At 40.9% G+C, this 14910-nt stretch overlaps 1 protein-coding gene across 1 annotated transcript in view; it reads right to left on the reverse strand.

Annotated features, from left to right (window-relative positions):
- ABCC1 (ATP binding cassette subfamily C member 1) overlaps positions 1-14910 on the reverse strand; it is a 139959-nt gene that overhangs the window by 92326 nt on the left and 32723 nt on the right. The window contains exons 2-5 of the mRNA XM_036739146.1: positions 7196-7372; positions 4806-4931; positions 1776-1913; positions 494-619 (exon numbers count right to left, since the gene is read on the reverse strand). Coding sequence (XP_036595041.1) covers positions 494-619; positions 1776-1913; positions 4806-4931; positions 7196-7372 — 567 coding nt within the window. The remainder of the gene's footprint in view (positions 1-493; positions 620-1775; positions 1914-4805; positions 4932-7195; positions 7373-14910) is intronic.

Here is a 14910-nt window from a genome sequence, read left to right on the forward strand (position 1 = left end):
CTTAACTGAAAGATTTCTTTTAAAAAAATCTCATCACCAGAGGACCTTCTCCCTTCCATTTAAAATTGGCCACACATGGAAGATCAATCCTACACAAAGCCAATGGCCCAGGTCCAGGTCAACCTAGGCCAAGCCCAAGTGTATCTCAGCAGCCAGAAAACTGTTCCCACTACAAAATCTCCAGTTCACAGATGGCTGGCCACAAATAATGCTTCAAGTACAGGAGAATGCAATTCCCCTCGCCCCCACACAGGACAGAAGGCAGAAGGCTGCCTCCCTCCTGCCCCAATCCATACTATTGTCTTGGAAATCATGACATCCTGACCATGCTGACATGATCAACCTCAGGCTGAGTGAGGGGCTGAAGAAGAGTGATACTCACCCAGCCACCCCCCCCCCAACCCAACACACACACACTCCTTTTCCTTCATACTTACACACAGACACACACACACACACACACACACACACAGGCCTTTTTCTTCATACTTACAGGGTCGTTGACGGTTTCTGAGAAGAGGGGCGACTGGTCTGAGAAGCAGGACAGTATCAACTGAATCAGTACCAGGATGAAGTAAATGTAGAAAGTGACATCACGAAACACATCAATTTCATGACTCTGAACACAAGAGAGGAAAGGTAAGAAACACCCAACTTTCAGAACTTCTACTCTCAGGAATGTTAGGGGAAGGGGAGATATGTTAGGCAAGAACAGAGACCTAAAACACATCAACTCTGATCTTACCACTCCCAACCAAAAAATGTCCAGCTTGGAAAAATAAAGTCATTCCAGCAGCACCTAGCCATTCCATATAGTATATTCTACTATTTCCACTCCTGTCACTAGCACAAAATGAACCTGCCAGGTAAAAACAGAAATTTAAAGTTTGGAAACTACTATAAAGAAATACTGCTCTGGAATGTAGGAACAAGAAAAACTGAAGAATAAGGAAAACTCCCTATAGAAACATGGTATGATGTAATGGAGAGAAAGCTAGCCAGGAAAACTTGTATTCAAGTCCCACTTCTAATCCATACTGACTATGCTACCTTAGGCAAGTCTCTTAATTTCTCAGAGTCCTAGGTAATTTTCTAAGACTGTATGTAATCTGCACAACAGGAGACAATCTGTTTTGACAGAGGTTAATTCCACAATGGGAATTCCCTACAGCAAAGATATTGTAGGTCCATTTCCCAAACTCCCAAAATTCCCCCCCAAAAAAAAACCCCAGAGAAAGAGAGCTAAATGGAGTTCTGCTTCACTCTTTTGAAGGACTATGCTTTTTTAAGACAAAATTTATTGGTAATTTTTTTTAAAAATGAGCTTAGGCTTAGCCTTTCCACTTAAAGCATTTTAAACAACTACTTTTTTAAACTCTTGGGCTTTAAAAGGGCACACACTTGGAAACAAGTAAACACATCCTCTCATCTCAGAGACAGAGCAAGAATTTGCCATACAGAGGTTATTCTGGGACAAGCTTTTCACCACCTAGAGGAAAAGGTTGACTTCCCTGCTTGCTCTCATGCTAAAGTACATGGAATGGTGTTCTGTCTTATTATTCACAGTAAACTGGTTGGTCTACAAAGTACTATCTGCCATATGGAGGTCTGACCCCCAACCTGGTCCTTGGTCTCAGAGGGTAAGGGGTGGTATCCCTAGGCTTCTATAAAGCATTCAGATCCACAGGCCAGGCAACACCAAGAACATGAAAGGCAAGCACCTTTCATGGGTGGGACAACACTCAAGGACAGGAGGTAACCAAGAGACTACTTACTTCTCTTAAGGCATACAGGATTTTGGATCTCAAGACAATGCCAGCACACAGCAGGGTAAGGAGCCAAAAAGTGAGCATGACCCCTGAGGACTGGACTCCTTTCCTTCTCTCACACTGAATTAAAAAGGTAGCAAGCAACTGGAAAAGAAATGAACACAAAACAGACACACACACAGAGGAAACTATTAGGAAGGTGACATTTTTCTTACAGTCCCCACAAGAGTCTGAGTGCTGCATAATAGACTAAGAGAACCAAAACAAGTTCCCCCCTGGCCATTGATGTTTCCCAGCTGTTGACTGACAACAAATTTTTATTAGTAAACAAAACTATGACTACCAAACAACTATATTTCTTAAAAGGAAAAAAAACCTACAAAGTGATTTTTTAAAAATGATTCCACCTTCTCCTTGAATTTGGGCTCTTCCTCCTCCTCAGCTCTTGGTCTCCAACTCGTGAGCCACAGAACAGAAACTATAGAAGGGAGAGTGATCTGCAGCAGAGAATTTATATACTTGGCCACCTGTAGGACTTTGGCCTGGGAAACTCTGGTCTAAATGGAGATCCAGAGATATCGGTCTTATGGTGGTACCTTTCAACACAAAAATCCATCTCCTAACTTTTAGTTTTTCTTTGTATCTCCAGCATTTAGTATGCCTGTCACATAGTAAGCACTTAATAAATGCCTACTGATGAACAGCGATGAGAGCTAAGTCTCATCTTGCTTAACTCCTTTGGGGGATTATACTTTGTTTTGTTAAGACAACATTTATTGGTAATTTTTAAAGAAATAAACTAAAGCTCAGTCTTTTCTATGTTAAGCATTTTTTTTAAACAGCCTTCAAACCATTTCCCAAGAATTAGATGAAAAGCATCACCATGATATATTAGGGAATCCAAGAGGGCATTTGGCTAAATATGTACCATTCTAATCCATGGCCAAAACAAAGATATTAAAATAATAATAATGATAAGACCTGAGATAATATAGTAATGATAATATAAATATTATAACGATAAGATCTTGAGTTTGCAAAGTGCTGTATATGTGTGTATATTTTTGTATGTATACAAATGTATACGTCTTATTTGGATCCCATAATAACCCTAAGAGGTGAGTGGAATGCTGAAATAGTGAAGTCCCCTCAGTATGGGACAAGACCTTATCTCTCCTACCATCCACCCCCACCCTGCACCCCTTCTATATTTTTAGAAACTGCTCTGCTGAGAAAGTAGAGATAAGAAATCACATCACTAGACAGACACCTGCAAGGTCCTGTTTATTTAGCTTTTACTTCATTTTTGCTGAATACCAGTCTCTGGTCTCACGCCTGTCTTTTTGTTCTTTGTTCTCTGTTGCTGGGAAAAGATTCCGAGTTTAGAATATGAGCTCCAAACCCAGTCAATGGGAAGAGGAGCCAGTAGGGGGTGGGGGAACTCTGTGTTAGGGTCTATATAACTTGCTTTGAGCTGTATGCAACACATACACGTACTGGCGTCCTTTCTCATGAGAAAGCAATAAATTCCATTTTTCCTTTTCTCAAGAACGGTCTCTGTCTATTTTTAACATGAGTAGTGGTCTCTGACCCACACAGAGGCAACCAGATTACGGGAACCAAATGAGATAATGTATATAAAAAGCTTTGCAAATCCAAAGCGCTATATAGTTGTTCGCTATAAGGTACATTTCCTTCTCTATAAATGGGTTTGACCAGATGATTTCTAAAGTCTCTTCCAATTCTGCAATTCTGTGACTCCATGAAAAGGCCATCTCAGCACCCATGACGAACTGTTGTTCTACTATAAAGTCATTTACCCCTTTCAAAAGAGCAACTTTTAGCCTGAAAATTCAGAATTTCATCTAGATGGCTCAACAGAGCATTGGACCTGGCATCCAGAAGACTCGAGTTTAAATCCTGCCTCAAACATTTACTACCTGTGTGACCTTGAGCAAGTCATTTAACCTCTGTTTGCCTCAGTTTCCACATCTGTAAGATAGGGATAGTAAATAACACCTATCTCCTGGGACGAGGATCAAATGATACAAATATCTGTAAACTGTTTTGCAAACCCAAAGCACGATATAAATGTCAGCTATTATTATCATAGCTATTATGACTGCTATTCCACCCCAGCGTCACAGGTCCTTTGTGCAAAACCGAACCTGCCACAAATCACAAACTCATGCGCTGTAAGTTTGTAATTGGGGGGATATACACAGCATCCAAATGTACCAACATAGTATGACTTGAAAATAAGAGATGCCCCTGCCATCATGACTTGTCACCCAACAAAACTGTGGACCCAAAAACTCATGTTCAAAAACCAATTGGCCACTCAAATTTTAGCACCAAGAATAACAGGGCAGCTGGAATGAAGGCTCCAACACAAACCACTTAGATGCATAGGATCTGAGGGTCCAGTAAGGATGGTTTGGAGGCAGTTCATGAGTTGCTTGTGGTCACTGTCATGAGGCAGAATGATTCCTATGGGGCAGGCTAGGTAAAGCCCCAAGATCCCAGGATATTAGGCAGAATATCCAGGAGATGGTAATAGATTTCTGTTGTTCTATTAATTCCACTCTAAGACTGCAAGTTACTCCTATCAGCCACTGAGAACATGCTCAACTACCCTTAGGAATAAATCTAATCTGGTTTCTCTGGGTACAGGGGAAACATAATGGAAACAGAATTAGAAATAGGACTTCCTCATTACTCTAATACACACACAGAGGGATGTGTGGAAAGATGAAATTATCCTGTGTCTGGCAGCCTTGCTCAACTCTCAGCCCTTTCTGCTCCTTTCTCCACAACAGAATAAATCCCAGTGATATCTAGGCAATTATGTCAAGTGTGGATATTCAACAGAGACAGGCTCAAAATGAAGAAGGTAAGGATGACCTAGACTGAGGGAGGAAGACATAAGAAAACTAGGAGGGGACATTTCTTATTCAAGTTAGGAAAAATTCCTCTTCTCCCCTAAAATCATGTTTCTTACCCAACAAGGACCAACACAAGACAGTTCATACTTGCCATTGTTATGCCCAAGAGCGTAGGGCTGACTAGAAACACTGGAGCCCGATAAATGCTCTGACTTCTTTCCCAGAAAGAGTAGAATAGGTCTGCCCAGCAGACTATCCACAGCAAAAAGCCCAAGGCCTGGAATAGAAACACACACGTTATACTATCCTTGCTTCCCATCTTCATTCAATATAGGGTGGTGGGAGTGGAGATGGTAATCAGGGTTTAGTCAATCCACAACTGATTATTATCTATATTAACTAAGGAGAACAGAGAAGGGGAGAAGGAATGGGCAGGTATAAATATATGTATATATATGTATATGTGTATGTATATAAGCACAATTTCCTCTTTCTGTAGTAGACTTACCATAACAGATTTACCTTGCATTCCCAAGACAGTAGGAAAAGATTGAACCTAAACATGTAAGAGGGTGTGACTGGGAAAGCCTGGTCACCTTAAGGTTTAAAGATGAGGCCTTTGTTTTACTTCAGAGGACAATATCTTAAAGGAACGAGGACATCCCCACTAATATATTAAGATGGGTGGTGACAGCTCCTTGATGAATGTGACAGCATCTCTCTGCTGGGTTGCAGGGAATGCTCTTTGGCTGGTATTTGTACACTTCACTGATAACCAACTGACTGAGTTATTGCTGTTGCGGATCTAAGGCCTAGGACTAGGTCTATTCTAGTAAAGAGACTGGCCAGGTCTGCCATAAAAGCTGAGATAACCAGAGCTGAGAAGAGCTGAAATGAGGCAAGCTCATACAGAGAATGCAGACTTGGGGCCACAGACAATCCATACTCAAATAAGCAAAGGCTGGACTACTTTCAGGTCAAGCAAAGGCAATGTTCCCCATAAGTGGTCAACAGAGGGCTGAGTTTCCCCTACAGCAACCTGAAATATATTTCAAGAATAAATTACAATTGAAAAATCTAAGTCCAAAAACATGTATTTTTAAAACACAATTCTTCTGCAAGAAAAGGTGAGGGAGAAGCTTTCCAAAATTTGTTGTACCAGGCCATCTTTCACAAACCTTAAAAGACCTTGGGGATAAACAGGCAATTTTCCATTACCCAAAGTTGATCATACAATCATTCTGTTTGTCCTTCCCCTCCCCCACCCAAGGAAGACTTTTCTTCTACTGTGTAGGACTAGGGGGTGGCAATCAGGAAAGGGTCTGTCAACTGCTTCAAATCATAGAGATTTCTAAATATTCATCTATGACCTCTACATCCTGCCTACCACTCACTGACATTCAAAGTTCCTGGCTTGGCACAATTCCTAGGGTGACTGCAAGTCCCCAAATCATAGTTTCACTCCTCAGCTAACTCGGGTAACAGATTGAAGAGGAGTAGGTGTCCTTCCTGCTAATTTTCAGTACAAGGGTTATAAAGAAACTTTCCTTCACTTTAACTTCTTGTTGAAAACCTTTTAAAGTTCACTGTCCCTCATTACTGAGTACCAACCAGTGAACAGACCTGTGTCATCTTGAATGAACAGACCCTGAGGGACTTCAGCAGCCTCAGTCTTAACATCTACTGCCACTGGGGAAGGAACAGAGACATAGAAGGCACAGGAAATTAAAATGAAGGCATATGGCTTCAGGACATACGGATATACCAGATATTGCTTTTCTTAAATAAATAATTCTTCAATGAAGTTGTTTTCTTGTCACTGGCATCTCTCTTTTTAAAGCCATGTGCCAAAAAAAATTCCATCTACCATCTGAATGCTATGTAATTATAAGGACTAAGGTTGGCCCCAAAGAAGAAAAGCAGAAATGCACTCCCCCTCTTTCCCTGGAGAGGTAGTGAGCTATGGGTATGAAGGGTTGCGTAAGACACCTCACTTCATCTTAGTTTACCTGGCTTTCTCCAAGACCAAAATCCAATCCCACCTTCTGAAGGATGCCTTTCCCAGTCCCCTAGTTGCTAATGCCTCCCTTTTCAGATAACATTCATCTACTTTGTATATAGTTTATATATACCGAGTTATTTACATGTCATCTCCGTTAGAATAAATGCTTCTTGAGGGCAGGGATTGTTTTTTGCCTTCTTTGTATCTCCAGTTTTCAGCACAGTGCACTTAATAAATGCTTGATGACTGACTAAAACTATTAGAGGAAATGATGAGTTTGTTGGTTTTGGTGGAGGGATATATATTCAGAAATGATTGCAATATCAAAACAAAATGCAGCAATTAACTATTTTTTAAAATTCTACCTGTCTTAGGATTCTGGTTAGCTGAATTTCAATTAACTGAAGTTTAATTGCCCATGGAACAATAAAAGCCAAATCCTCTCAAGAGTATGCTGCTGACCTCAACTTGTCTGTTCCCTCACCCCATTTCCACCCCCCCACAAAACACACACAACAAGAAAAATCACAGTCACTTACAGTTTTGGCTTTGTTGAGATGTGTCATTTGGATATAGCCCCTGTCGTGCCGACAGAGATGGAGGAAGTAGAATGGGAAGCAAGCCCAGAGGTAAAAACAAGGCACCCATACCAGTATTGTGTTCTGAAAGCACTTGGTGAAGTCTGGATTGTTAGTATACCAGGTAGTATTCCAATCCTAGAGAGACAAAAAAAGGAGTTCTGTCAATGAAATCAAACAGGACCCCAAAACCCATGCTCGACACTTCAAGTGCCTACCTCTAAGGACCTGGCCCAGATACCAGAGCCATACTTAGCAATTCTGACACCTGGGGCAAAAGTGTCATGAAGCAGATCCAGGAAAAAGTAGCCCAAAATACCACAGCAGCAGTTTTTCCAAGATAAATTCTCTCTTGGGAGGGGGAGGCAGAGGGTAATGGGAGGAAAAGACCTCACATTCTTGTAGACACAAAGCACTGTTGGTGAAGAGATGCCAGGTCACTGTCCAGGGAGACATCAACCTCAGCACTGCACATCCCACAACGAGCCAAAATTCAGACAATGATGAGTGCTGGTAAGGAGGAGGCTTGCCTATTGCCGATTACTGAGGGAAAAAATCTGCCTTTTGGTTGTTTCCTATTTTAACTAATTAGTCTTTCCAACTAGGTTCTAAGAATTTAGTTATTTGCACCTGTTGAAAGAGTACAAATACTTTCAAAATCCTCTGAATTTCAGCAGAGAAACCAGCTGCACTGCCCTGGTTACGACTCTACCAGACACTATGACCTTGAGAAGAGGACATCCATACACAATCCTAAGGGGAAAAATAAGACTGAGGTAGACAATGCAAACAAATAAATATGAAAATATGAATAGAGCTGCATCTTGCTTTTACATAATATAGAAAAATTCCTAGAAGGACTGCATGCAAATTGGAATTTTTTGCACATGTTATAAAATTTTAACATATGCCAACATAAGAATTTTCTATGGTGAAGTCTGTTTGGTTTTTTTTTTAATGAAGAATTCTAGAATCATAGGAACACAGAATATTAGAACTAGAAGGGTACATAAATAAGAGCTAACATTTTTAAGGGGTCCTTTTAGGGTCACAAAGTATTTAGCATATGTTAGCTAAAGAAAAGGCTTTATAAGAGAATGGCAGATTATATAGAATGGCCGTCTGGGAGGGAGAGGGATTCTGGGGGAAAATACAGTGAGTGTAAAAAAAAGTGACATAAATAACTTTTTTTTTTAAATAAAAGCAGATTCAGGAAGTGAAAAGCTGGTTAGGAACATGGTATCTAAGAATGGGATTTGAATTTCTGGACCTATGGCTAAAAATAAAGGAAGAAACTCTCCTGATCAGGGATGGCGGCCACCCGACAAGGGAAGGTAAGAGTTGATTTGGAGCTAGCTAAACTTTATGTAGTACTTACTATGTGTTAGGCGTTTTACCATGATTATCTCATTTGATCCTTACAACAACCCTTCAAGGTAAGTGCTATACGGATGAGGAAACAGAAGGTAAGTGACTTGCCCGGAGTCATACAGCTAGCCAAGTATTCGAGGCTGGATCTGAACTCAGGTCTTCCTGACTCCAAGCCCCACACTCTATCCACTACACCACCTGGCTAGGGTCTTGTGAATCTAATTAAAGGGGCTTTAAACTAAAAAGGTAAGGAGAAGGAGAAAACTGTCTAGTCTAACTAGCAAACTAGATGCTGTCACTATGACGTAGAGACAAGAAGAGCAGATTTCCTTAGTAAGTCAATGGTGGGTCCAATAGTATTAGAGGTTTACAGCTGTAAGAGACAGATCTTAGAGTCCCTCTACTCCAAGCCCCTCATTTTACTAAGGATCACAATGGTTAAATGATTTACCAAAGGTCCCATAGCAGATAAGTGTATAGAGGGAAGGAGGATGAGAGGTTCTATACAAATGAAGACGCTTTGTTTATAGGCCCCAACTGTTACCTGATCAAAATAATTCAAATGAAGTTAATATATCATATTATATATCATAATATATAATAAATCAAGGTAAGCAGAACTAATTCTTGGGAGACAAGGAACCACCAGAACGTAAAATGTTATTTCTCCAGCACTATTTATTCACACACTCACACTCATTCATTAATGTAGTGCTTTATGGCATCATGAACAGGGAGCTCTTTTTAAAGTAATACTAATATTTATTTCAAAAGCTAATGCAAAGATTCAACTAGGAAGTTTCAAACCACAAAATAAATACTCTAAGGTCAATTTTCTTCCCCTGTGACAACGAACTTTGAAAGTTTCAAAACAACTCTGTAAATAGTTATTCACTAAGATGAACTACTAGTTATGCCCATATTCTGTGAAATTCTTCTGGTGTCCATGGGGTGCCTACCACCTTTGGGGTCATCTAGCTACAGTTGTTTCTAAACTGTCACCGGAAGAAACTCTCTCTCCCAAAAATTCTCTCTTAAAGTAGGAAAAGGACACTGGCAAGGGAAGAGGACGGGAATAAACATTTTACACAGCACCTACTACAATGGCAGACACGGCGCTGAGCGCTTTACAAATATTATCTCATTTGATCCTTACAGTAACCCTGTAAGGTAGGTGCTTATTGACCCATTTTACAGTTTAGGAAACCGAGAAGTGAAGCGATTTGCCCAGCATCACACAGGGCGTAAGTCTCTGAGCTCAGATCTGAACTGTCTTCCAACTCCAGGCCCAGCCTTCTACCTACTGTGCAAATGGCTACCTCTAAATAACCACATGTGGTTACTTCTACAAGAGAATGTGGCTTATACTGAGGATTACAACACCACACTGTGTGAAAACTCATAAAACAATTCAAGCGTATCACCATCAACACTGAGAACTCAACATAATTTCATATTTCATTAGTAATACCTTGCATTCGTATAGCACTTTAAAGTTTGCAAAAATTTTTTACAAATATTACCTTATTCGATGTTCACAATAATCCTGAGAGGTAGATGCCATTACCACCCCCCCCCCATTTTGCAGATAAGGAAACTGAGGCAGGCAGAAGTTAAACAATTTGCCCAGGGTCACGCAGCTAATTAAATGTAGGAGATGTGACATCTGAATTTAAGAACTTAGATCTTCATGATTCCAGGCTCTTCTGCTTTGCCATCTAGCACTTCCTTTTTTCCCCCTTAAAAGTTGCACATGACTTTGTCCAAGGGCTTTTATTTGGCAGAAACCAAATACACAGCAGGAATTCAACTCATCTAATGTTTACTAAGCACCTACTATGTGCAAACCCTAGCACTAGGTAAGGGGGAAGATAGAAAGACAAAAATGGAAAACCATCCCTGGCCACAACAAGCCTAAAGCAAGAAGGAACTCAAGTTATCCTGACAGTACAGAGTTAACCAACCTTGAGTATCCCCTCAGGGTTTTGTCCTTCACCCTCTTTGCTTCTCCTTCTATACTATTTCACTTGGTGCTCTCATCAGCTCCCTTGGATTAAACTATCACTTCTATGCTGATTATTCTCAAATCCACTTTTCCAGTCCTGACCTCTCTCCTAACCTTCAAACTCACATCTCCAACTGACCATTAGACATTTGAACTGGATGGCCCACGGACATCTTAACACATCCAAAGCTGAACTCATTATCTTCCCTCCCCCCAAACCCTCCTCTCTTTCTGAACTTCTTTATTACTGTTGGAGGGCACTGCCATCTTCCTAGTCACTCAGGCAGGGAACTTGGGTGTTAGGCTCACATCTCATTCTCCTCCTACCCCATACCCAACTTGTTGCCAAGTCCTGTCCATTTTCCCTTCTGCAACACCTTCTCTCTCTCTCTCTCTCTCTCTCTCTCTCTCTCTCTCTCTCTCTCTTTCTCTCTCTCTTCCAGTCTCTTGCTGTTATGTGGACAGGACACTCAATCTCCCAATTGGGATTTTCACTTTTTTTCATGCCTGGAATCCCCTCCCTCCTTATCTCCGGCTCCTGGCTTCCTTCAAGTCCCAGATAAAATCCTACCACCTATAAAGAAGCCTTTCTCATTCCCCCTTAATTCCAATGCCTTCCCTCTATTGATTATTTCCAGTTTATCCTGTGTGTAGTGTGGTAGTCTGCAGGCTGTCTCCCCGTATTGGACTGGGGGATCCTTGAGAACTGGCACTATCTTTTGTCTTTCTTTATATTCCCCAAGGGTCCCCAAGGACAGTGCCTGGCATAAAGTAGGCCCTTAATAAATGCTTGTTGGCTGATTAATAAGGCTTTCGTATAAAGCTAAAATTACAAAGTAGGTGAAATTTGCCTTTTATAGCCTTCTCCTTCCTCTTCTTCTTGCCCACTTCCCACACCTCAAAGCATTGCTATCAGGCTATCCCATACATAGTCCAGTTTTCCAAGGCCCCCTTGGGGCTCTCTCAACGCTACCATAGACTATAAACTCCTTTTTGGCTTTTAAAGGCTTTAACAATCTGACTCCAGCCTCCCTTTCCAGGCTTACTGTATGGAACTCTCCTCCATGCATCCTAGTTCCAGTCAAATGACTTATTCACAGTTCCACCCCAAGACATTCCAGTTCAGATCTCAGCGCCTCCCATGTCTGTGTCTTTGCACAGGTTGTCTACCAGGACTGGAATGCACTCCCTCCTCTCCTCCACTTAACAGACTCCTTAGGTTAATTCAAAGTTCCTATAGATAAGCCCATCTGTCTACCATCCTCCCCCATTACTCTATATATTTTGTATTGAATTTTCTAAATAAGACATTTCTCTCATTGGAAAGTAAGCTCCTTGACGACAGGGGCTTTTTACCTTTGTATCTCCAGTACTTAAAATAGCACCTGGCATGTGGCAAGCAATTAATAAAGGCTTGGTGAAAGGAATTGAGCGCTGCTCCTAGTGCCTCATGCTCCAGACCTTACCCTCCTCTCCTCCTCTACTTGGAAGAAAACATTCCTTGTTCTGCATCTCATTTTCTAGGCCCTGGATGGCTCCCAGCCAAACTGATCAACTCATTCTAGGTTCTTAATGTAAAGGTTTAGTTGTTCAGCCATTTCAGTCGTATCCGATTTTTCATGATCTCATTTGGGGTTTTCTTGGAAAAGACACTGACTACAGTGGTTTGCCATTTCCTTCTCCAACTCACTTTACAGATGAAGAAACTGAAGCAAAACAGGGTTAAGTGACTTGCCCAGGGTCACACTGCTAGGAAGTGTCTGAAGCAGAATTTGAACTCAGGTCTTCCTGACCCCAGGCCTGGTGCTCTAGTTTTAGTGATCTGAGGCCTAGCTGTCCTAATGTAAAAATGGTTTAATGCAATTCCACAAAGATTAGCATGTTTGCCCTTTCACAGGGGTCTTCTGACCCCTTAACTGACACGCCTTAACTGGAAAAAGAAAAGTTCTAGAATCACAAAAAAAAGAGAGAGAAATATGACTGAGAACATTACCAGACCTCGAGTTCTATTAATTATAATCAACAAAATTATTTGGTACTGGTTAAAAAAACAGAAGGGCAGGTAGGTACATTGGATAGAGTGCTGGGCCTGGAGTCAGGAAGACTCATCTTCCTGAGTTCAAATGTGACCTCAGACATTTACTAGCTGTGTGACCCTGAGGAAATCACTTGATCCTGTTCATCTCAGTTTCTCATCTGTAAAATGGGCTAGAGAAGAAAATGGCAAACCAGTCCGGGACCCTCGATAAAAAAAGAAACCCCAAATGAGGTAACAAAGAGCTGGACACCACTGAAACACCTCAACAACAAAGCAGAAAACTCACTAAATGGAACAAGACTACAGTAATGTGAAACAGATATCATTAAAAGCAGCAGAAGGCTTGGTAAGCCTCAAAATATGAATTATTGAGGGCTCCTTTTTTGGCAAGAACTTCTGGGAAAACTGGAAAGAAGTCTGGAAAAAAATTGGGTTTAGACTAGTATTTTATACCACATGCTACAATAAACTTGTTAAGAATATAAAATTAGAAGAGACTAAGATCAGGTATCTTTCACAACCATGGCTAAAAGAATTCTTTACTAAATAAGAGAAGAATAAGAAAAGATTATGGAATGTAAAATAATTTTGCCCAAATTCATAAGCTATTGCATGAATAAAATTAATGCAGATAGAGTAAGAGAAAATGTAGAAAGGGGAAAAAATGTGCATCTAATATCACTGATAAAAGTGGGATATCAAAGATACATAGGGAATTGACATGTATATAATGCCAATAGTCATTATCCAAAGTAATTAAAGGATATAAACAAAAAAAAGTTTTTGAAAGAATTGCAAGAAATAAATGACTCCATCAAAACCTCTAAGGATAAAAGAAATGCAAATGAAAACAACTCTGAAATTTGACCAAATCCCACCCCCTGCAAACTGGCAAAGACAAAGAATGCAGTGAATGTTGGAGGGGTCCAAGGCAGACAAACACACTAACATATTACTGGTGGAGTTATGATGTGGTCCAACCACACCTGGTATCATTTTAAAATTATAGAAGAAAAATGTCTCATCTGTCTATGTAATACTGTAACCTATAAATCCCACTACTAGGCACATAAGCCAAGGGAATCAAAGGAAGAAGACTCAATGTGCCAAAATATGCATAGCAAAGAAGTGGCCAAGAACTGGAAACAAAGTGAGTGTCCAATACCTGGGGAACAAGTTTTGGTTTGTTTTTTTTTTTTAATTGCCTATAATGTAATGGAATTACTGTTCATTTAAGAGATGATGAATAACAAAATCGGAGAGTAATGTGATTTGTATGAAATGATGAAAATCAAAATGAGCCAGCAAAGAGACACCACCAAGAGGAAACTGGGGTCTGAGTAACTAAGTGACCAGCAACGGTCCTCATGAACAAAGGACAAAATCTCTTCAAGGCAAAGAGGCTGGCGACTGGAAAGGGGAAGCATTAATATAGCATCTACTATGTACCAGGTAGTGCGCTAAATGCTCTACAAATATTATCTCATTTAATCCTCACAGCAAACCTGAGAGACGGGCACTGTTACTATCTCATCGTACAGCTGAGGAAACTGAGGCAGAGGTCAAGTGAGTTGCCCAGGGTCGCGTGGCTAGTGTCTGAGGCCAAAATTAAGGAGAGCGAGTTGAAAAGGGTAAACGTATAAACAAAAGGTATCAACAAAATATTTTTTTTAAATTAAATGTCATAACTCAGCAAAGAAAATCTATGGCAGGCCAGCAGGGGAGAATATGTCCTCTGTCATATGCTATGATCCAGGGTCCTGGCCTCTTTTTTTTTTCCTTTGTTTTTCAGCTGTGTCCCACCACAAAACGCAGCACTACATCTTCTGGCCTTTGCGCTGGCCCTTCCCCATGCCTGTGAGGCATGCCCTCCTCTTCTCAGCTTCCCCTCCTTTCCCTCAGCTCAAGCTCCACCTTCTTTCTATGCTGCTTTCCTCCCCAAACCTCCTAGTAATCAATCATTGTGCACACATTTGTATAGATACGTGTTGTCCTCCTTTTTGACAAGTAAACACCTCGAGGGCAGGTACTTGTCTGGAACTTACCCATCCTCAGTACTTCCTGGCCCTGGTACCCCTCCCTACCTCCCTCAGATTACAGGATAGAAGGCAGACTTCAGGAAGCTACTACACAGGGTGGCCTTTTCATTGTTTTTCACCTGCTACAGGACCTCATCATGTGCTCCTTCTCCCTCTCTTTTTAATGTGTGGTCTGATGGCAAGGGACTTATCTTTTGCCTATCTTTGTATCCCTGGAGCATGG

Source organism: Trichosurus vulpecula, chromosome 9 (assembly GCF_011100635.1).
Source record: "Trichosurus vulpecula isolate mTriVul1 chromosome 9, mTriVul1.pri, whole genome shotgun sequence".
Taxonomy (NCBI): domain Eukaryota; kingdom Metazoa; phylum Chordata; class Mammalia; order Diprotodontia; family Phalangeridae; genus Trichosurus; species Trichosurus vulpecula.